This window comes from Ciona intestinalis, unplaced genomic scaffold, assembly GCF_000224145.3.
Source record: "Ciona intestinalis unplaced genomic scaffold, KH HT000094.2, whole genome shotgun sequence".
Lineage (NCBI taxonomy): Eukaryota > Metazoa > Chordata > Ascidiacea > Phlebobranchia > Cionidae > Ciona > Ciona intestinalis.
In genome coordinates, this window is record NW_004190416.2 from 191,243 (window position 1) to 212,405 (window position 21,163).

General features: G+C 34.0%; 4 protein-coding genes across 6 annotated transcripts in view; 2 read left to right on the forward strand and 2 right to left on the reverse strand.

Moving 5' to 3' along the window:
• The first annotated feature begins 401 nt into the window (after positions 1-401).
• On the forward strand, positions 402-4,037 carry LOC100187024 (UDP-glucose 4-epimerase). Its single transcript, XM_002129030.5, has 6 exons — positions 402-703; positions 1,017-1,191; positions 1,763-1,913; positions 2,189-2,354; positions 2,669-2,794; positions 3,087-4,037. The coding sequence occupies exons 1-6, from the start codon at positions 533-535 to the stop codon at positions 3,375-3,377; spliced, it is 1,080 nt and encodes a 359-aa protein (XP_002129066.1). The 5' UTR covers positions 402-532; the 3' UTR covers positions 3,378-4,037.
• A 4-nt stretch (positions 4,038-4,041) lies between these two features.
• On the reverse strand, positions 4,042-6,560 carry LOC100184632 (dnaJ homolog subfamily B member 4-like). Of its 2 annotated transcripts, none has more exons than XM_026838498.1 (5): positions 6,395-6,560; positions 5,669-6,251; positions 5,237-5,368; positions 4,846-4,998; positions 4,042-4,613 (listed from the first exon to the last, which is right to left on the reverse strand). In XM_026838498.1, the coding sequence occupies exons 2-5, from the start codon at positions 6,206-6,208 to the stop codon at positions 4,383-4,385; spliced, it is 1,056 nt and encodes a 351-aa protein (XP_026694299.1). In that variant the 5' UTR covers positions 6,209-6,251; positions 6,395-6,560; the 3' UTR covers positions 4,042-4,382. The 2 variants fall into 2 exon arrangements, with proteins under 2 accessions (XP_026694299.1, XP_002129017.1); XM_002128981.5 differs by having other exon boundaries at positions 5,669-6,248; positions 6,394-6,559.
• Positions 6,561-6,847: 287 nt separating this feature from the next.
• On the reverse strand, positions 6,848-10,451 carry LOC100176808 (aquaporin-like). The gene is made up of 7 exons (XM_002128914.4): positions 9,944-10,451; positions 9,443-9,652; positions 9,080-9,190; positions 8,327-8,453; positions 7,883-8,076; positions 7,356-7,496; positions 6,848-7,091 (listed from the first exon to the last, which is right to left on the reverse strand). The coding sequence occupies exons 2-7, from the start codon at positions 9,610-9,612 to the stop codon at positions 6,965-6,967; spliced, it is 870 nt and encodes a 289-aa protein (XP_002128950.1). The 5' UTR covers positions 9,613-9,652; positions 9,944-10,451; the 3' UTR covers positions 6,848-6,964.
• Positions 10,452-11,761: 1,310 nt separating this feature from the next.
• The window catches only part of LOC100179132 (tetratricopeptide repeat protein 39B), an 11,460-nt gene continuing 2,058 nt past the window's right edge, over positions 11,762-21,163 (forward strand). Inside the window, exons 1-15 of one of the 2 annotated variants that reach the window (XM_009863098.3) lie at positions 11,762-11,915; positions 12,487-12,620; positions 13,072-13,147; positions 13,509-13,564; positions 13,967-14,043; positions 14,450-14,517; positions 15,403-15,567; positions 16,059-16,233; positions 16,633-16,760; positions 18,808-18,947; positions 19,473-19,583; positions 19,957-20,074; positions 20,267-20,399; positions 20,509-20,650; positions 20,960-21,076. In XM_009863098.3, the coding sequence (XP_009861400.1) occupies positions 11,874-11,915; positions 12,487-12,620; positions 13,072-13,147; positions 13,509-13,564; positions 13,967-14,043; positions 14,450-14,517; positions 15,403-15,567; positions 16,059-16,233; positions 16,633-16,760; positions 18,808-18,947; positions 19,473-19,583; positions 19,957-20,074; positions 20,267-20,399; positions 20,509-20,650; positions 20,960-21,076 (1,682 nt within the window). In that variant the 5' untranslated portion in view covers positions 11,762-11,873. Of the gene's footprint in view, positions 11,916-12,486; positions 12,621-13,071; positions 13,148-13,508; positions 13,565-13,966; positions 14,044-14,449; positions 14,518-15,402; positions 15,568-16,058; positions 16,234-16,632; positions 16,761-18,807; positions 18,948-19,472; positions 19,584-19,956; positions 20,075-20,266; positions 20,400-20,505; positions 20,651-20,959; positions 21,077-21,163 lie in introns of both variants that reach the window. The other variant, XM_018815591.2, reaches the window with a different exon arrangement.

Sequence of the window (21,163 nt, forward strand, 5' to 3'; positions counted from 1 at the left end):
TTTGGTAGTAAACAAAGAACATTCAAATAATTATAAAACCGTATCTTCACCACTCTCATAGACCGTTGTTAATTGTTTAAAACACGATCAGAATATTTTGATATTATATGCTAAAGGTGTCCCATCTTACCCCACAGTACTATAACAGCATATCCACAGCTGAACTTAGTTTTATGCCCCTTTTGGAAAAATCAGTTTAGTTTGATCATTTACATTTTAGGTATAGTGGGCCCAGTTTTATGCTTAATGGTGATATGCAAATGTAATGAGTATACCAGCAAGCTTATATGGCAACTACAGGCCTAAACGTTTAAATCTTAAAACATTTTTGATCTCTGAAACTAGCGCTCCCCCAAACGTTTTACATCTGCGATGTCTCTTATTATTTCCGTCATAACATTGCCACGTTAGGAGAAAATGCTTCACGTGTACACACACACACACAGTAGTATCCGTTTACGTAAAGATATGGGCTATTACGCATTCCGATCATTTGTGGTAATACGCAACGTATCTCGCTTTTCTTACCAATATGGCGGAAAGGTATATTTTGGTGACCGGCGGAGCTGGTTTTATCGGCAGCCACACGGTAGTTGAGTTGTTAGAGGAAGGTGAAAGCGTGGTCATCATCGATAATTTATCTAATGCTGCGGCCGACGATAAGGGCTTGCCGCCAGCGTTAAAACGAGTTCAAGATCTTGTGGTTAGTATGTGTTATCTGCTAATATATGGTACTTTTAACCTTCTGATATAAGGTACTTTTACCCAAATAATATATGGTACTTTTACCCAAATAATATATGGTACTTTTACCCAAATAATATATGGTACTTTTACCCAAATAATATATGGTACTTTTACCCAAATAATATATGGTACTTTTACCCAAATAATATATGGGACTTTTACCCTAATTATATATGGTATTTTTACCATAATAGTATTTGGTACTTTTACCCTAAAACATAAAAAATGTTTAAGTTTTAAGACAATAAAATCGTTTAATCTTGTTTTAGAATGAGAAACACAGAAAAAGGCTTCACTTCAGGAAAGGCAATTATGGAGATCGTAAAATCCTGGATTCAATTTTTACAGAATTTCCAATCTATGCTGTAGTTCATTTTGGTGCATTTAAAGCTGTGGGGGAATCCAAACAAGTGCCAATGAAGTATTACAAAAATAATGTAAAAGGTGAATTGCAGTTTTAGATATATGTATATATATATGAAACAGTTTATTATTAAAGTATGTAAATTATGTATTTACTCTTTGTTGTATTTTGGCATTTGTTGAATATTTACCATTACTTAATTTTGATTATTGTAACCGAAGAAACAAATTAAAGGTATTATATAGTACTGTGGGAAAGATGGGACACCTTTAGCACATAATATCCAAATATCCTGATTGTGTTTTAAACAATTAACAACGGTCTATGGGAGTCGTGAGGATATGGTTTTATAATTCTTTGACTATTCTTCGTTTACTGCCATATAGGACGAGAAAATAGAATAAAAAGGTGTCCCATCTTCCTCCACCCTACTATATGTATATATAATGTTTCCATTATGTTTATAGCTAGGTCTATAATAAAAATATAACAGAATAAAAAAAATGAGCCATTTTAACTTAAACAACTGTTTTGTTGCTTGTTCCAATAATCTGATCTTTAATACTGTATCCGAAGAAGTTCATAACAAATTATCTATGTTGTATGTTATATAATACACTATCCAAGCAAATTGTTTTCTTCAAAATACAGAGGCTTTATCCCTTCTAAAGGCAATGAATGCCCATGGTGTAAAAAACCTGATCTTCAGTAGTTCATGCACTGTGTATGCTGAAGTACCACCTGAGAAACTACCATTGACTGAGGACAGCCCACTTGGGGAATGCAACTGTGCTTATGCAAGGTATTATTATAGCAGAAATCTGTAACAATTCTGAAGGATGATTAAATGTGCGATACACAGTAGTTAGAGCACTTGACTGCAGACCATACAGTATAGTTTCAAGGCTCGATGCTGTTACAATTAAAAGACACCCATTTTATAACGATTGTTGTTGCCCCGCCATGCAAAAATAAATAAGTTACATTCCGGTGTCATCCAGATGAGTGATATGACGACAGTTTCTTAAAGGTGCAAATTGCCTACATTGTATATAAGTTCTTACTCCTTTTTTTCAGTTCGAAATATTTTATTGAAAACATCTTGCGTGATGTGACGGTATCTGATGGCCAATGGAAGGTGATGTCTCTGAGGTATTTTAACCCAGTTGGAGCACACCACTCTGGAATGATAGGAGAAGATCCTAAAGGAATTCCCACAAACTTAATGCCATACATTGCACAGGTAACACAAGATAAGCTTAAACTGGGTACTGAGGTAATAAAGGGCTATAAACTCAGTCTGTATCCCAGGTTGCCAGCTGTACTAAGCAATGGGACCCCACCCATAATAAAAAATAATAAATAGCTTGACTTTTTCGTCACTTATGCAATAACCCGTTCATCACAAAAACACTAAATGTTTTGCGTCTTGCGTTTAACTAATAGAAGTTTGACCTTTTAAATACCCCAAAAAGAATATGTATAATATACAGTTATTTAATAAATATTTTTTAAATGTGTTGCACTGTTTTAAATTTAAGTTCTCCCCTTTTATAGGTAGCAGTTGGACGCAGAGAGGAACTTAATGTTTTTGGATCTGACTATCCAACCCCAGATGGAACACCTGTTAGAGATTATGTTCATGTTGTTGATATAGCTAAGGGTCATGTTGCTGCTCTTAAGGTGAGGTGTTCCTACTTTTAATTTAGTTCTTGGTTCTGTATTATATTATGGGAAGTCTATAATTAGTTAGATATATTCATAATTTGGAATTGGAACCCTATTTCCTGAAACTGTCAAATTTGTTGGTGCATTGTCTAATTGAGTAGGCAATCATTCAATTGTTAATGCTTTGCCAAATAAACCTATTGTATTTTCACAACGCTTCAATACAGTGTGAAAAACAGCAGCTAGCTAGAAGCATTTGGTTTAGATAGCATTGATTATTAAATCTGCTCTTGGTGTCTGTTTTTAGGCGTTACCGGCGATGCAGCAGAGTTTTCGTGCGTATAACTTAGGCTCAGGTGTTGGAACCTCAGTGTTGGAAATGGTTCAAGCCTTTGAAAGAGCATCAGGTGTTGTTATCAAGACAGTAATGAAAGATAGAAGGCCAGGTGATCAGGCCTTTACGTATTGTCAGCCCAAGCGTGCATTTGAGGAACTTGGTTGGAAAACAGAGAAAACTGTGGACGATATGTGCGCTGATATATGGAGGTTCCAAAAGCAAAATCCAAATGGCTACATTCCTTTAAAAGAAGCTAAATAAGAGCAAGCTAAGTATATGTTGTATACAGAGTATTATTTAACCAGAGATTTATAATGTAATCACTTTTTATTATTTTTAACATACTATTTTTCGTATAAATTGAATATATAGTAGGGTGGGAAAGACGGGACACCTTTAGCACATAATATCCTAATATTCTGATCGTGATTTAAATAATAAACACCGGTGTATGGAAGTCGTAAGGATACGGTTTTATAATTATTTGAATGTTCTTTGTTTACCCCAAAGTGGGAAGAAACAATATATTGAGAAGTTGTCCCATCTCCCCCCAACCTACTGTACTATTTATATTTGTATTGGTATTTGGTACACGCTATTAAACTATTTTTAACATACTATTTTTCTTATAAAGTGAATATACTATTTATATTTGTAATGGTACACACTATTATTGTTTTAACTTGAGATTATCTTACACCTATTTCTTCAATGGATATGAATTATTATATTTAGATTGTTTGTTTTTATCATGTCTTACTCACTGTATTGTTTTATTTAGAAACTAACTTATTCATTTTAAGGTGCAATATCTATGTTTTGTAACTGTGTTCTTGTATTTAGAAAATTAAAATATGTGCTAAAGTGATCTGGTTGTCCTTGTGCAATTCCTCTCAAATCGAATGCATGTTTACACACAACCATCAATTTAATAAGAGTTTTTTTATTTAACATAAAGAGAACAAAATCGCTCGTCCAAAAACTCGTAATACAGTTACTCATACCACCACTAAGCAATAAACAATATGCAACAAAGCAGGATTTGTGATTCATAACGCTCAAACTAAAGCTTTGTCAACATTTATAATCTGTAGTTAGTAGTGAAATATTTTGGTAAAAGAACACAAATTCAAGGATTCAGTATTTTGCGCACAGTATTGCACAAACAAAACAACTTTGATTAAAATATGAATACTAAAATATTAAATATAATAACTGTAACAACCAATATAGGCAATTTAAACATCGCATAAATACAAAGCGTTTCTACGGTAGGACATCTTTTAAAACATTTTTGTTCTGCCGTGTGAGGTAGTCTGGGAATACAATGTTAAAGTTGACAAGCAGGTCGCCTCTTCTGTGCGGCTGCTTGGGTAATGGTAGCCCTTCTCCTCTTATTCGCTTCTGTGTATCTGGTTTAATGATATCAGTACAAGGTAACGGGATGTTACGACCGTTGTCCAGTGTTGGGATCATTGCTGTAAATCCAGTAAGAGCCTGGAAAAAGAAAAGAATGTTAAATGTATGATCTTTATTATTTGAAATGGATGCTAGATGTGGTTCAGAGTTAGCTAGGCCTTTAGTTATCTGAACTGTTACACACTATTAGGTCTCAGATCTGTTGAAACACATTATTTATTATTACAGCTATTGTAATGGAATTATGGTAAAGGGTGTTGGATTTAGGACTTCAGTTAAACAATCACCGATGTACAAGTTATATGCCCACCTGTTTTAATGTAACAGTGTCTGTATATATAATGTTGCTGCCATCCCTTTTAAACTTGTCATGCTCTGTGTCTTTCAATGTAAACACAATATCAGCGGGGATTGTGTTCGGTTTTTCATCGCCTTCTTTTGGGAACGTTATTTTTGTTCCTTCCTGTTAAATAAATCAACATGGTTAACCATGGAAAGTAATTGAAAATTATTAAGACTGTTTTCTGTTAAATAATCTATTCCCAGGTCTTGACATTTATGACAATTATGATGAAAAATTGTCATTAAAAAACATAGTCCTTTACTTTACGGAAGCTCTGGTTTTGCGAGACCCATGTTCTGTGTACAAGTCACAATAACATAAATATGCAGTTTTAATCAAAAGGAATTGTCTCTCTTACCTTCCAGCCTTTCTTGATATCGATGTTTAATATTTTGTCTTCATTTCTTGTTGAATATCCATCAGGATTGAGTCGTTTGCGAGTAATCTTCATTTTCCTTGAACCTCCTTTGTATATGTCCTCAAGGGAACACTGTGAATATTCAATGTGATATTAAGATTATATATAAGCCATAAATTTCTTTTCATCTGTTTAAAAAGTGCTGGATCTTACGGTGGGTGTACGTGTAGGCAAAATACCAAAATCACATGTGAAGTGCAGTGTAATTTAATACACCTTTGTCCTTTACCAACACAGTGTGATTTAGCTGGTTTTGGAGTATAACTACAGCTATTTTCAATTTGGGTCTCAAAGGTTCTATTATACAACTTAAACTAAAAATTTAGTTTATACATAACATTTTTCAGCCATAGCTAATGGGGTATGATGTACCTTTAAATCGCAATGTATTGGAGGGTCCTGGGTTGGCTGGCCACGCTGGGAGAACTGGCATGAGACATTATCCGCTCTGTGCCTTGGGGAGCCCCTTGAAAAGTTAGACTGAAAGAAGCTGCCTGGTCCAAAGTGCATCCCATCACCTCCTTGACCAAATGAACCATCCGAATTTTCAAACATCATGTCTTCAACGTCGTTCTGGCCTCCGAAAAAGCTCGCAAATGGGTTTGAAGTGCCGAAAAACGCTTCAAATGTTGCTTTCGGGTCCCCATGGAAGGAATATGAGTAAGAGTCCCCATCTTTTGACATACCACCATTCAACCCTTGTTCTCCATGAGTGTCATACATTTTCTTTTTCTCAGGGTCGCTAAGTACTTCATAAGCCTCAGCAATCTCTTTAAACTTTTCCTCAGCGCTTGCACTCTTGTTTTTGTCAGGATGGTATTTCAAAGCAAGTTTTCTGTAAGCTTTTTTAATCTCATCTTCACTCGCCGATTTTGAGATACCGAGGACTTTGTAATAATCTTTTCCCATCATTTCAGTTTTGCTTCAGTATTTTCTTAAAAACGAAACGATTCTAAAAACAAGTTGTAGGAATTAGTAAATGATAAAACAGAAATTTACTCAGAAAACATATGTTACTTTGACGCTAAACTATGGATTTGGAGCAACGATAAATCCATATTATACTTCAGTTCTAAAATCTAAAACGAAGCGCTTACCTATTTCCTTTACTTTGTTAACGCTTATAACCGTCTGCAAAGCTCTATTGCTTCCCTAGGTTATAAAACAATACCTATATAAGCAATCTGTATTGTTAATTCTTGTTCTGTCGCACGTATGAACAGCTGGCACCACACATCTTCATTTCTACGTTTGTTTTTCTTTCTCGAAATAGCTCCCGAATACGAGAATGTTCTCGAATAATACGTCATAATATACCAACACAGACATCGTAAACGGTATTGTGACGTAAGGAGAAACTGACTTTTGTCGAGCTATTTTCATTCATGGACGTGGGAAATTTCGTTTGAACAAGTACTGTGCAAAATTAACGCCTACAATGTTAATTTGATGTGTAAATTTTACGTAAATTGCTTATACACGGCCTTTAGCTTTGCGCTACACACGCAGTTACCAAGCGTGCGGGGATTTTAAACCACTCGTATAAAACAGTTCTCTTTTTCTGCCACATAAAGGGCAGTAAAATTATACAGGCTAATTTTTATTAACGTGAAGCAGGAATGCAAAGATTATTTGATTAACAAATTGTACATATTAAGAAAAGCTGGATTATAAAGGCGAGGATGGTTCTTTTTTCCTTTCGACCAATTCTTGGTCTTCTGGTTTATTAGAAGATGTTTTATTGCCAGTTCCAATCTTCATTACCCACACACGATCAGCAGGTGCAAAAAATGACCTTTGAAAATTATTGTCAAAATAACATTAGATGGTCCAATTTCTTTCTGTGTTAACACCCCATTTAGTAGTAAACTATGGTCACACATAGTAACCGTGCCAACAAGTTACGACTTGAAAAGATACGCGACTAAGTAGCAGCTATAAGACATTTTACCATAATGTAATACAGCGTGGCACAACATGGTCCCTAGGATTTGGACCAAAGTTGGCCCATTACTACAACCCTCAATAGATATTTACAATCATACCATTAAAAACTTACATGTAGAAAACAGCAAATATAGCAGCCCCAACGCAATCTGCAACCCATAATACCCAGTGATAGTTCCAGGCCTTACCACCAGCCATTACAGCAGGACCAAACCACCTGGCTGGATTCAAACAACCAGCGCCAATCCATTTCCTACAAGTTCAAGAATAGATTACTTTTGTACAGATTATATGGTAACTATATAGGATGGGGGAAAATGGGACACTTTTTCCTTCTGTTCTCTCTTCCTATATGGTAGTAAACAACGAAAATTTAAAGAATTATAAAACCTTATCCTTCCTCCTATATAACACTTTTGTGAAACATAAACGCGCTAAAATCTACGAATGCAAATGCCTACTAAAGAACGCCATTCATAAATTTAAATAAAGTTACACTGATGGGAAGTCCCCCTTTAAAACCGTCACGAAATTCCTCTTGTATTGTTGCTGGGGAAACCCATTAACACATGCATAAATGATGGTTAAATTAAATGGTTGAAAAAATAAATTAATAAATGATTAAAAAGTAAGCCTTACCCGGCCAAAATTCCTTGAAACACAGTCATTCCAATAGCAAGAGGCCCAGTAGCTTGATCGTACGACTTATCTACCACCATAGCTAGGGTATAGAATATAATAATGCCTGTGGTAATCACCTCACAGAAGAAGATAGCAGGGATGTTGGCATCGTCGCTGATATAGAAAGGTACAAGCATTTCACCTCGTAACGTCTGTGTTTAGTGAAAGCATGCAATGATATATGTTATAAATTGGATCTTATGGCAAATTTTGTAATTGGGATTTTAAAGAACCGACATTCCACGTCTTAATTAAGAACAACATTACAAAAATTTGCCGGAAGGTTCATTTTAAACTTCAAATTTGAGGACAGTTACGGTTTATGCACTGATTGGTTTATACGTAACGTCCTACTGCAGGTAAATAATCTTAAAAAATATATCGAGTTAGCATTGCACTCACTTGAGCTATGAAAGCTGCAAAAATAGCCCCCATACACTGCATGATAACGTAAGGTAGAAACAACTTGAATGAAAGATCGCCGCTGACTAGAAACCCGACCGAGATCGCTGGGTTGAAATGCACAACGCTGTGCAATATAAAACATTAGTATATATAGTAGGGTGGGGGAAGATGGGACACCTTTTCGTTCTATTTTTTGGTGGTAAACAAAGAACATTCAAAGAATTATAAAACTATATCCTCATGACTCCCATAGACCATTGTTAATTGTTAAAAACAAGATCAGGATATTTGGGTATTATGTGCTAAATGTGTTCCAACTTCCCCACCCTACTATATATATAGTACTGCGGGGGAAGTTGGGACACCTTTAGCACAATATTATCCAAATACCCTGATTGTGTTTTAAACAATTAACAACTGTCTATATATGGGAGTCGTTAGGATAAGATTTTGTAATTCCTTGAATGTTCTTTGTTTACTACCAAATATGACGAGAAATAGAATAAAAGGTGTCCCATCTTTCCCCACCCTACTGCTGTACAAGTAAAGGAACGAAATATAGTCACGCTTCTTCTCATTTCATACGTGCCCTAGTATTATTTGGATAGTAATAAAATAGCCCACAACTTATTGGTAACATACCTCATATGCATTATTTAAATTTATAAATCTGATATTGTATAATAAAAGGTCTCCATCTTGCCTTAGTCTATTATACTCCAATATTAAATGCCAGCAATTTTAATTTACCATATCTTGAAGAATCCAACGATAAGCATCCACACGGCAAACCCAGCTTGCATTGCAGGTACCAACCCGGATAGTAAATAATCCGCTGCCCATTCTTGGGTCGTCACCGTTCTAAAAATACGGGTTAAAGTTATGAATATGATTAAATTAAAGCTAAATAATCTTAGACCTTTGATTATTTTTTCTGTCCAAACATTACTAAAATGGTACGAGTAAAACCCACGGAATGACATACATGGTAACTGATAAGCGGGAACGGTGTGTATATGAAACAAAACACCTGTGATATAATCACTATCACTGCCCCGCCACGCAAATACAAAAAGTTACATTCGGTAACTTAACACTGCTCACACGGTATACCTGTTGAGTGCGGAGAAGTGTGTAGGTGTTGATGGTATTCCAGCCATGGAGCCCCAGAAAGTGTGTAAGAATGTTGTGAAAAACTCAGCTAAGAGTGGCAGCAAAAGTTGGAAAAAGATTTTCCCTTTCGGTGTTTCTTTCCATTGTATCTCGTTCTTCTTATTCCCCATATTAATTAACAGCGGTTCGTCAAGATGGTCCTAAACTTTACTAAAATATATGTAATCAGTTAACGTGACATAACGTTTAGTTATCTCCTCAAATACGATAGCAAAAATCAAATTAATCAAAACAATAACAAAATAGAAAAGAATTAGCAAAAAAACGACAGTAACAAAATTCAAATAAATAAAAAAACAAAGAAAAAGACGTTAGCGGAAATACAAAAGCGTCAAAAACCCGAACGGTTACCCGAGTTCTTAAATATAATGTGCCATCTCATGGCGTAAACACTTTGCACCTTTCCCACCTAGTAAACCCACTAACTATACGCATCGCTACCTTTTGCTTTTGCGGTGACACCCAGGCCTCCATAAGTACAGCGATCATACTGTTTAACTGTTCAGTTGTTTTAATGTTGAATCCATCTTGTGCGCGTGCTGTAACCACTGTCGTTTTGTTGCTGTATATATATCCCGTCTGTATGGCTCGAAACCGTCAGGAATATATAATAAAGTGTATAATAAAATTCCCTTTAATTCTGTCCCACTGCGGTGCACTGGGCTGTGGTATTTTAGGAAAACATCCCTACCTTACCTATATACTGCATGCCCCAGCGGACAAGCATGTCGCGTAACAAGCAGTCCGCTTTGCAATGATTCTGCAGATGCCAGTTTGCTGAAGCGTATAAATTTACTGCTGCATAAAATGCCACCCAATAAACTTTTACAGTCAAAAGCTATCTTGGGCCATCTCATTATTCATTCATATATACCCACATGCCTGCTCATGACTTTAAAAGTTTTACATTTTTCTCAACGCGAACTGGCCCCACTTGTTTTGATGCTTCATTCTGTTGTATATATTTGTGGTCTCAAGTGTTTTACGCAGAGTGTTCAGTGTAGTGCTTACGAATAAAAGCGATGGCCGGGGGCTTATTTTATTGCTAACAATATAAATACAATTTCTTTTAATTCACCCGAAGCGCAAGATTTTCTTTGTTGTAACTTACGAAGAAAATCGCTTTCAAATGAAATGTTGTTAAGAATAGACTTAAATAGAAAAAAATGATACCTCATGTTCGTGTTAGAAACTGAACAATCTACTTAACTTAAAGAAAGTATTTTTAACGTAAGGCGAGTTTTAACGGCTGTCGTTTTGTTTCTATAGATTTTGTCTTTCCTTTTTACCCATATAATTTTAATCTTCACTCAGGAAGAGACAAATAAAAGTTATTATAATATACTATTGTATCTTGAGCTCATTTTATTATATACACCTCATGCTATACCCCTAACCCTACGTATCAAAATACAGTCTTATTACAAATTGGAAAACGGTCAGATGATATTCTTAACATAAGCACCCTATGGACCTTTGGCCATCGTACCAGTAAAAACAACAAACGGCTAAAAAGAGAGGGATCCGATTTCATTTCCAAAGCAAACAGCAAGTACTTCACAGTTCTGCGGTGCATTATGCTTTCTTGTCATGTTCGTATTTGTCTTGCCTGTTTGCAATGTTTTGCTTTGAATAGCACCGTGTAGGCTTACAGGGTGTAATCTTATAGTTCATATTTGCAAACCCCTATTCGTGATTTCGTCACTTGGACGTTTTTAAACGGTTACCATAATCGTGGGCTAAACAAAATATAGGAAAAAGTGTTATTCCAAATTTGGCATTTTTTAAGTACAACACCCTAAATACAGCCAATTTATTTACATGCTACGAAGTGTTTTTGAACGTCCAGCTAATAAATGTAGGCCTACCGCATCAGCGGTATTTAAACCGAATCTTGCGTTTTTTGATGAAATGGGCGTATCCTTTACACTTTAAACTGCTTATAATTCGATAATCGTTTGCTATTACACTTCTAAAACATGGTATCGTATTATTGTTGTAATTGTATAAACAAAAGGAGAGTCCTGAAACTGCTAATCTGTTTTTTGTTTAAAGTACAGGGAATACTAAAATGTCTTTACTGTATTTATCCTGTAAAACAAGGACTACAGTTTAATTCCAAGTTATCTTATAACACTAACGCAGCCTAAAAAATACATTATATCATTTTAGTGTATTAATGTCCATTTTGTCCCCAATTAAATGCCATACCTCTGACGTTGCCGAACCGCATTTGTCTTACTATCGGGGGTTCCCCATGTTATTGATTTACGAATTCCAGTAAACAGTTCCTTTCGTTTACTACGTACAGTGTAGCTTTTAAAATACCTCTCAAAAGCAAAACCTATATTATTAAACTTTTTACCCTAGCATGGATTCGAACACTAAGCCTCAGGAAGACTCAGACGACGAGGTATATTTATAGGTTCCCTTTCATTATATATCCGTGTTTTTTTATGACAAGTAAAATTTCACATTTTCCTGCTGTGTTCTGTTAGCATATTTACTATAAAATGCCCCAGTTGCATTAATTTTGTGTAAAAACTATGTGGGAAGTGCTATATTAACGTTATACCTCTATTGTGGGGCTACTTCAAAAGTTATACCATGGTGTTCTGTTTCATACACCTCATGACCAATTACGAGTTGTTGCATAAGTAAATTTGGAGGATTCTTTTATGTGCTGTCCTTTTTTGTATGGCTAATGATTTGAACAACCTGTTAGTGACCACTGACCACTGGGTTTGAGTAGTTACAGAGTTAAGTATCTTGGCCAAAGACATTCACACCCACGATAGTAGCAGCATTGGTAAATTTGATGGTTCAACTATGGCCTGAATCCCAGGTGCCATGACGTAGGACTTGGTCCTCACAGAAAAGCCTTTATTTTCACATTAATTTTGATCCACTTATAGTTTTATTACTAAATTGCATTCACTTTTATTGTATTTTAACCCATGTTTAAATTTAAATTTGTATTCCAGTTTGAAGATGCATCTAGTCAAATATCCTCAGGAGAATCCATTGATTTGAACGTGGCTCTTGCTGAAGTGAACGTTGCAATTAATCTTTTCTTTAATAACAGATTTGACGAAGCCAAGAAATTAATGCAAGAGAGGTGAAGTAATTAGAATCTATGTTGTAACATATCTTAATTATGTTTGATTTACTTGAATAAGTTAAATTAAACTGTATTTGGTTTTTATAACACTGTGTTCTCAACAGAATTAGAATGTACAAATAATATTTTATCATGTTAAAAAATTAGATTTTATTTTATTTACCAATTTAGAAATACTTTTTCTACTCAAGATAGTAGCCTATACCAGTCTTTGCACCCTGTTAAAGTTTCTATGTTGTTGTTATTATCAAACCAAGGTCACACCTGCTTTGCTTGCTGTATGTTACAACACAACATCAGAGTTCTCCCTTGCCCACATTGTATTTGGCAACATTATGACGATATGCATTGATGGTTTGACATGTTAATCAAACAACTGCGTATAGTATCTACACTTACTTTAATATAGATATATAATATTTACTCAATTCTGCATATTGATACACAGATGCGAGACAAGCATGTATCATGCATTAGGATTGTCAACACTCTTATTCTTAGAAGCATCTCTGACCTTTGAACAGGTAAAGCTTTGGCTTAATCAATTCGTGTAAGCCTGTTAGACTGCTAAAGACTCTGATTGATTACAATGTAACTGTATAAGATAAGGTTATAATAAATATATAGTAAAAAATATTTATATATGTATAGTTGTTGTAATTTATTCTGTTCTGAAAGGCTTAATAGCTACCCGATATAATGTCTATTTTTCGATATAATGTGTGTTCTTGTACAAGCGTTAAACCCATGTTTTGGTGGATAACTGTTATTTACTACTCTTTTAAAAGTTTAGTAACTACATTGGCTGTTGTTTTACTACTAGTACAGGTATATATATATATATATATACATATTTTCAACTTCTTTTACATTATCTTAATACAGGCTGCCATAGCCAAAGCAATACTCAGCATAAAGAAAGCAGTGCAGCTCAATAATAGGTGAGTACGTCTGTTTGTTGCCTACCTGCTCATTACCATTGTTCATATATATTAATACCTTCCAAACCAGAAAGGGTTGTATTGATTTTTTTTGCTTCACACTGTTCAGCACAGGGGAGGCAGGGTTTGGTGTCACTCAAATACCACTTATTGGTTCTAATTTTAGTGATTAATAAAGTAACATACATGGTAACTACTAAGCTGACACGAGGTGTATAGACACACATGTTATAACGACTGTCGTATCCGGCCACGCGAGTATAAAACAAGTTACATTCATTTATTCAATACAGAAAAACCTAGTGTAGGCCTACACACCCTGCCACCCCAGGTTTGTAGGCTGTGTTTAATTTTTTAGTTTCATATTTACTTTAATTACAATAATAATAACCATTTTCATAGATATCGTAAAAAGCAAAACCTAACGTCATCCTTCACTAAAATCCTTGGCTTTGGCGACAATAATGATTTTACGGATGGTAAGAAAATGAGCTTTTGTAAACAAACTTTTAACACAAAGAAACCGTTATAACTTGTAATAAATTCTGTTAATCTGACCCTGATCTGGTTATTATATAGACGAATATCGTCTTTATACGTGTAAACGTCACACACGCGCTACGTCACACACGGCATTGTTCGCCCGTGAATGCCACGTGGTGTGATGCAACCACAAATTCACCAGTCGTTATATCGTCTATTTTAGAGTTGAACAATTTTTTGTGAAGTAATATAGTTAGGATGAAGCTATGAAATGTAACAGCCAAATCAATTTCAACCAATAGTATAATAAAATATATATATATTTCGCCTAAATGGCGTTGTCAGTCTGTTATACCAATATATTCTGTTAAAATCAAAATAATTGTTATGTTATTCATTCAGTTGAACTCCATGCCGAGGTTGTGTTTGCCGAACTTAATCTATTTAGAGCTGCCCTTACATTTATTCAGGTAATTTTGGTATCTGATTTATTTATTTCAAACTAAGTACACATGGTTTTGATGCAGTAACATACCTGTCTTTAGTCCAAACACATTAAGGACATGGCTTCTACAGTTGTGGGCGTGGCATTTATTTATTCAAGTATATAAAGTTAAACTACTTGGATTTTGGTAAACATTTAGTTTAAATAGTAAAATTGTAAATTTTTATGCAAACCATTTTCAAAGGTTGTTTTAAAGCCTGTATTTATAGAATCTGTGGTTTGCATTGTTTGGGTATAATAGCTTCAAAGTATATTGTGACATCACAATAAAGGATAATGCATACAGTATCGGACTATGCGTAAATTATTTATGAAGTGTTACTACTACGATTTGTGGCTACCGAAGGCTTTCTTGGTTTTTTTTTAATAAATATAAATACAACCATATTGTTTACGGGATCATAAATTTTATTTACTTTAACATAAAAAATTTTTTGAACATTTACTTTAATTTCAACTTTTTCAAAATTTGTTTTAAAACTTAAATTGAAGATACCGCTTATGGTAATTCATAGAATGTTTAAAACAGCTTTATTATAATGTCATAGCCACCAGTCAAAAACCTAAGCTAAGTTATTCCGCATGGTAGACAAAACATTGTTTTTTTATGATTTTTAATAAAAAGGATTTAAAATTGTTTGTGCTGAAGATCAGTTAATAGAAAAGAAACAAAAATCTATTCAATTTTATGTTTCTTATAGCGTTGTTTGAAACAGTTTTCACCATTTCTTGAACATTAGATTTGTTCTAGGGGATAAATTTTGCAAAACCAGAAACCCCTATTTGATTTGTGTTTTCTTTAGAAGTTTTAAAAATATGTTCACTACATTTTAGAAAATTTTTTCTCTAGGATGAAAACCTCATAAGTTTCATACGAGGTGCGCTAAAAGTTCGTCTATGTTACCAAACATACAATAACTGCCAGAAGTTGATTGACAGCAAGACATTAAATTGTAAAAATCACGCTCAAGATTTCATTGGAGCTGTTTTACTGGGCTGTGGTGCATTTAACATCGTGAGTTTGTTGTTTTAATGCTATTTTTGTATTCGACCTCCACTATGCATGCGTCATGGCTGTTTCATTATGTCTTTATGCTTCAAGCTGCAGATATAATGTATATTTATGTATCTGTGTAAGTAATATCATAAGAACAAGATATTTATTGTCAATGTATTATTGAATTTGTGTTTGACATTCATGCTGTTGTCACCGCCTGTTTTGATCTCTGTTTATAGATCAAGGTGTGTAGCCATTATTATTTTTTTGTAAGGGTAGATTCGGATCATTACCTCAACATTATAATCATCACATGTAAAAAAAATGTTTTAGAAATATACATTATTGATATGTGTTGTTGCTCCCAAGTATCATTCTGGGTGTATGTGACCTTGGACTAGACATTTTAACGTCATGCCTTAATAAAGGTGACATTAATGTCAATATATTGGTCCAAGTTTACAAAATGAGATCTCTAGACTTGTAAACAATGTGTTTCTCCCATCCAGGGCTTGTCTCTCCTTCCCCCTAAAATCCTTTCCTTACTTGAATGGATTGGTTTCACCTCAGATAAGAAGAAAGGCTTACAACAACTTAAAGACGGTTTCAACAACGTCAACTTACGAAGTTCACTTATTTCACTTTTCATATTGGGATACAACCTGTTTGTTACAGTACATGTTGGTAGGAGTTACATATAAGATGCTGTGGTCTTACAAACTTATTTTGCAGAGTTTGTTGTAAAAAAGGGTTAATGTGTTTAAGGGTTTCTAGTCTACTGACTAAACACTGTAAAAAAAAAATGCTAAAAATAATATTACATGTTTTATGTATCTCTATTCCAAAGGGTGAGGTTCCACTCGCTTGGGCAGGCCAAGAAGACCTGGAATTTAGAATAAATCTCTATTCCATAGCCCGTTACCGCAATAATTCTTATAACTAAAAGTTTTTTAATTTTTTTTTTTAATTTTTTTTTTTTAGTTAATTTTTTAAATACTTTTTCCGAAAACAAAAAGGTCAGAGTTAGCCAATTCTTTATATAATATGTGTTAATGCGTAAGTTTAAATACTTTTATTCCTCAGGCACCCATGATGCAGACTTAGAATATGTTGGGATAATTTTGCCGAAAATGTTGGAAAAGTTTCCGAACGGTGTTTTCTTCTATTTGTACGCTGGAAGATTGGAACAATTGAAAGGAAACTTTGAAAAGGTGGGAGAATCTGGACAAAATATTTTTTAGTTTGTTTAAAGATACATTCGTATCATTAGTATCAGCATTGGCGCCTAAATTTGAAATTTGAGGTACCCGTATTCTTACCTTGCTTGAGTCCGAGAGAAAAGCCAGAAGGCTACGATAAATTTAAAAAAGTTTGGACAAAATTTTGGTTATGTTGTTCAGAAACAGATATCCCATTAATGGTATCAGAATATCTTGGAATAGTTTTGAGATATTATAGTTTATGTTGTTTAAAGACATCTGCATCATTAGTATCAGCATTGCCACCTTTTTTAAAAAGTCAGGGTAAAGTTTTTAAAGATAAAAATTTATGCCGGTGAAAGCATGAATATTTTTCTCGTCATATTATTAGGTTTTATTAGAAAATAAACTGTTCATTGCACTATCACAGCTGTATAATGTTTATTTTAAGACAAATTGTTTATGCATTTATACTGGTTAGCCTACTCATGGGGACTCTGATTTATTTTCCGGGTATACAGGCATACCTTGCACACCCATGTTAGGTGCCTATGGGTATGCAGTATCTAGCATAGAATCCAGTATCTTTTAGTCACAATGCAACTACTGAGCCATGGCGACTGACACTTATCAACTTAACAGACCGGCAAATTTTCTGTAGGGTGTCAGCAAAAGCTATAAATTTCCAATGAAAATGTGAAATCTTTGTCTAGAGTATTTTTTTAACTTATATAAACTGGAAACGCCGGTGACTGCATTTAAACCCTTGGCCTTGCTGCTATACATACTGTGTAGAAAGTTAAACTCCGGTATCAAATTAATGCCAGAACTAAAGAGATATAATGTCAGAAAACCAAGACATAACTATTGATGCTATTAAACTTGCAAAAATACACTTCATTGGCATTTTCTGGAAATTATGTAATTGCTATTACACATAAAACTTCAAGATACAACGCAAGATATTGTTGGTGTTGTTATGTAGCATTCATTATAAAGCATGAATGTAACTTAATTTATCCTCACATGGCTGCAAACGACAGTCGTTATAACATGTATGTTAATACACATGCCAGTTGATGGGTTACCATGTATGTTACTTCGTGGGTGATTATTTTTTGGGGATTTTTTCGTTTTTTTATGTATGGCTGATAATTTAGACAACCCATTAGTGACCACTGGGTTAAAGCAATTGCAGTTAAGTGTCTTGCCCAAGCATTACATAACCTAACTGTGCCAAGCTATTTTAAGTAGAGTAATAACATGTGTTGTGGTTCTCATATGTTTACCTAACTTGCATATGAGTCATTTAGCAAACATTACCTTCCTTTGATTTATGTTTTCATAACAATGCAAACCATTGTGATGGTTACAATGGTTAATTATTACCAAACATTGAATGCAAGTACATGTATTAAAGGCCCAAGTTACATAAAAAATAATTTTAAATTATAAACTTTATTTTGCATTTTTGTTGCTGCATTATTTTCCAGAAATTTTATTGCCATTTTTTATAAGCAAATTTCTTTACTCCAGCTCTATTTTTATTTTCCAAAATTTCTTTATGTAGATCTTGTTAAATAAGAAATCTATATAAATATGTTTGTTCTTTGTTTCTTTTTTCAAAACACAACACAACCATGATACAGTGGTTTGAGCATTAATGCAAATGTGTAAAAGTACTAGGTAGAAATATTTTCTGTTTGGCTGCATAATCTTTGTTACTTGTTCCTTATTCCCAAAACACATCTGTGGCACAATGGTTGGACCTCTTAACTACAGAGCCACTATTGTGGGCACATGAAACAAAACACCAGAGGTGTATGAAATAAAACACCCATGTTATAAAAACTGTTGTTGCCTTGCAAAATAAATAAGTTACATTCGTTCACATTTATTCAATCAGTTAAATTATTAAAAAAAACAAACAAAAAGTTAGCACCTTTTCTGCTTGTCGCTGAATATTTTGCTCCTATACCAACATTTCTACTCTACCCGTATCCGAGCCACATATTTCTTCATTTATTTGATTAATATGATTTTATGATTTGAAACGCAGGCGATCGGCCGTTTAGAAAAAGCAGCCACACTACAGAACGATTGGAAGCAATTTTCTCATGCTTGTTACTGGGAGTTAATGTGGTGTCATGCTACTCTGTTTAAATGGCAAGAAGCTGCTGATTATGCTGATAAACTAAGGTCTATATTGTGTGAAGTATACAGTATGTTTGCATGTATAATAGTGCTTCATTATTTTAATGATTTTTTAAATCTTATGCTGCTGTTTATGAAGATAAAATAAGGTCTATATTTGTGTTTGTGTGAATCATATAATGTTTGCATTTGCACGTATGATAGAGTTTGATTTTTCTAATGGTTTTCTCCATATGAGTGTTGGCTAATTTACCAAGGCTTTTGCATGTAAGGGCAAGCACTTATATTTCTATTATTTTTAACTTGACTTCTTTCACACTGCTTTAAATATATGAAATAATATCTACATTATATAATTCTAATGTGTAAGTAGGCTTGAGCAAGCACTTTAGTTTTATATCATTTTATAATTGCTTTGTTTTGCTGCCTTGCTGGTATGTTTACTTATACTTATACTTAATGCATTTTTTTTAATTTTAAAAAGGGCAAATTCTTTCAAAGTCAAAAAGTTTTCTTTTTTTAAAAATATATAATAACCAAAAGTATTGTCATGCTTCTATGTTTGTTTAGAAAAGAGAGCAATTGGTCAAAATGTACGTACACCTATCTACAAGCTGTATTTCTCTACATGGTAGATGGTAATGGATTAAAACACAAAGAAGAAATTGTCGCCTTACTTAAGTATTGTGTTTCAACAATATATATTACATTTATGTGTTTTATAATTTATCCTTTTTTTATAATATTATAAATTTGATTTATTGGTTTAGCAGCCACACTTTCACTTAAGTAATTTTACTCTTCCTTGGGCAAGACACTTAACGGATATTACTCTGACCCAGTGGTCACTAATGGGTTGTAGCACACTGCTTGTCTGGGTATTGGACCAAGTATTTTTACTCACAGAGCGTTTTTAATGACTGTCGTTTGCTGCTAATTCTTTCCCTTAATTTTTTTAATTAATCTGTTCTTAGTTACCGCTCTTCTATTTGAAAAGATAAATAATTCCTGTATGTTGTGTATTCTAATGTCGTGACCATTTTCTTATTTTAAGGGAGATGCCTTCATTGAAGCAAAGGTTTGCTGGCAAGAGCATTCCAATGGAGAAGTTCTTGATCAGGAAAGCTCGCAAATATTTTGAGCAACAAGAATATCTTCTACTGCCCGCACATGTAAGGTGTATGTGTAGTGTCTAAAGTTTCTATTCTATGTGAGATCCTACAGTGTGACATGCGATGTAAAGTTGGTTTCCATTCAATTTGGCAAATGTGCCAATACCAAACATTTTAGTTTTGATAAAAAATCAAACAATGTTCATAGTCCATACGTAACTACACTAATATTAATTAAATTACTTTACACAGGAAATGATCTACGCATGGAATGGCCTCGTAATGTTGAAACAAAACAAGGAAATTCGCGACAAACATCTTCAACTCATTATTCAACAACAAAATGTATTAGAAGAAAAAAAGGAAAAGTTTTCATCAAATTCCGGTGTGTATTTTGCCGGTTTTTGGAATAAATTTCCATTAATGAATAAATAATTGTAACTTACTTTATTCTCGCGTGGCCGGAAATTGACAGTTTGTCCATTATACAGCAGATAATAATAGCAAGAATGACAAAGGTGACGCCTTCAACTATTATGACGACTATTGCCTCTTAAACTTAATGAAGGGAGCTTGTTTAAGGTTTGATCGACAACCAATGCAAGCTGAACTTTGTCTGTCGGATATCAAGGAAAAGTAAGCGGTTGTTATGTTTTAAAATTAGAAATATAAAGTTTGTGATCTTGTATATATGAACTTGCACACCCCACATTACAACTTAAGCAATTCTAATTTTAAAAAGAAAAATGAAATATTGAGTTTAAATAATAATGAAAAAGAACAACGAAAAAATTTTTTTTACATTACCTAAAACAATAACAAACTAGACACTTATTCTATTTCAACTTCTTAAACCACTAATTTTTGTTTTATTTTGCCCCCACCCTATTATAATATTAATCAAATATTCCTTAAATAATAAGCTAACTTCGGGTTCAATTTCAGTTACAAAGGAATAAACAAGGACCATTACTTAGCCCCTGCAGCGTTAGCTGACTTAGCATGGATGTGTATTGAAGAAGGAAAGTTTAATGAAGCAACTGCTCATCTGAAATATATCAGGTAGGGTGTGTGTAGTAGGTAGGGTATGGGTCAAAGATGGGAGATGGGATAATGGGCCAACTCTGGCCTAAATCTAAAGGCCCATAG

What these genes read in the sequence shown, in the direction of transcription:
- LOC100184632 (XM_026838498.1), bottom strand. Translation starts at nt 6,208, where the DNA reads ATGATGGGAAAAGATTATTACAAAGTCCTCGGTATCTCAAAATCGGCG. An exon ending in CAATACATTGCGATTTAAAG is followed by an intron (nt 5,369 to 5,668) that starts GTACATCATACC and finishes GAATATTCACAG; the next exon opens with TGTTCCCTTGAGGACATATA. An exon ending in ACACTGTTACATTAAAACAG is followed by an intron (nt 4,614 to 4,845) that starts GTGGGCATATAA and finishes TTCTTTTTCCAG; the next exon opens with GCTCTTACTGGATTTACAGC.
- LOC100187024 (XM_002129030.5), top strand. Translation starts at nt 533, where the DNA reads ATGGCGGAAAGGTATATTTTGGTGACCGGCGGAGCTGGTTTTATCGGC. An exon ending in AACGAGTTCAAGATCTTGTG is followed by an intron (nt 704 to 1,016) that starts GTTAGTATGTGT and finishes ATCTTGTTTTAG; the next exon opens with AATGAGAAACACAGAAAAAG. An exon ending in TAATGCCATACATTGCACAG is followed by an intron (nt 2,355 to 2,668) that starts GTAACACAAGAT and finishes CCCCTTTTATAG; the next exon opens with GTAGCAGTTGGACGCAGAGA.
- LOC100176808 (XM_002128914.4), bottom strand. Translation starts at nt 9,612, where the DNA reads ATGGGGAATAAGAAGAACGAGATACAATGGAAAGAAACACCGAAAGGG. An exon ending in CACTTCTCCGCACTCAACAG is followed by an intron (nt 9,191 to 9,442) that starts GTATACCGTGTG and finishes CCGTATTTTTAG; the next exon opens with AACGGTGACGACCCAAGAAT. An exon ending in ATATTTGCTGTTTTCTACAT is followed by an intron (nt 7,092 to 7,355) that starts GTAAGTTTTTAA and finishes TAATTTTCAAAG; the next exon opens with GTCATTTTTTGCACCTGCTG.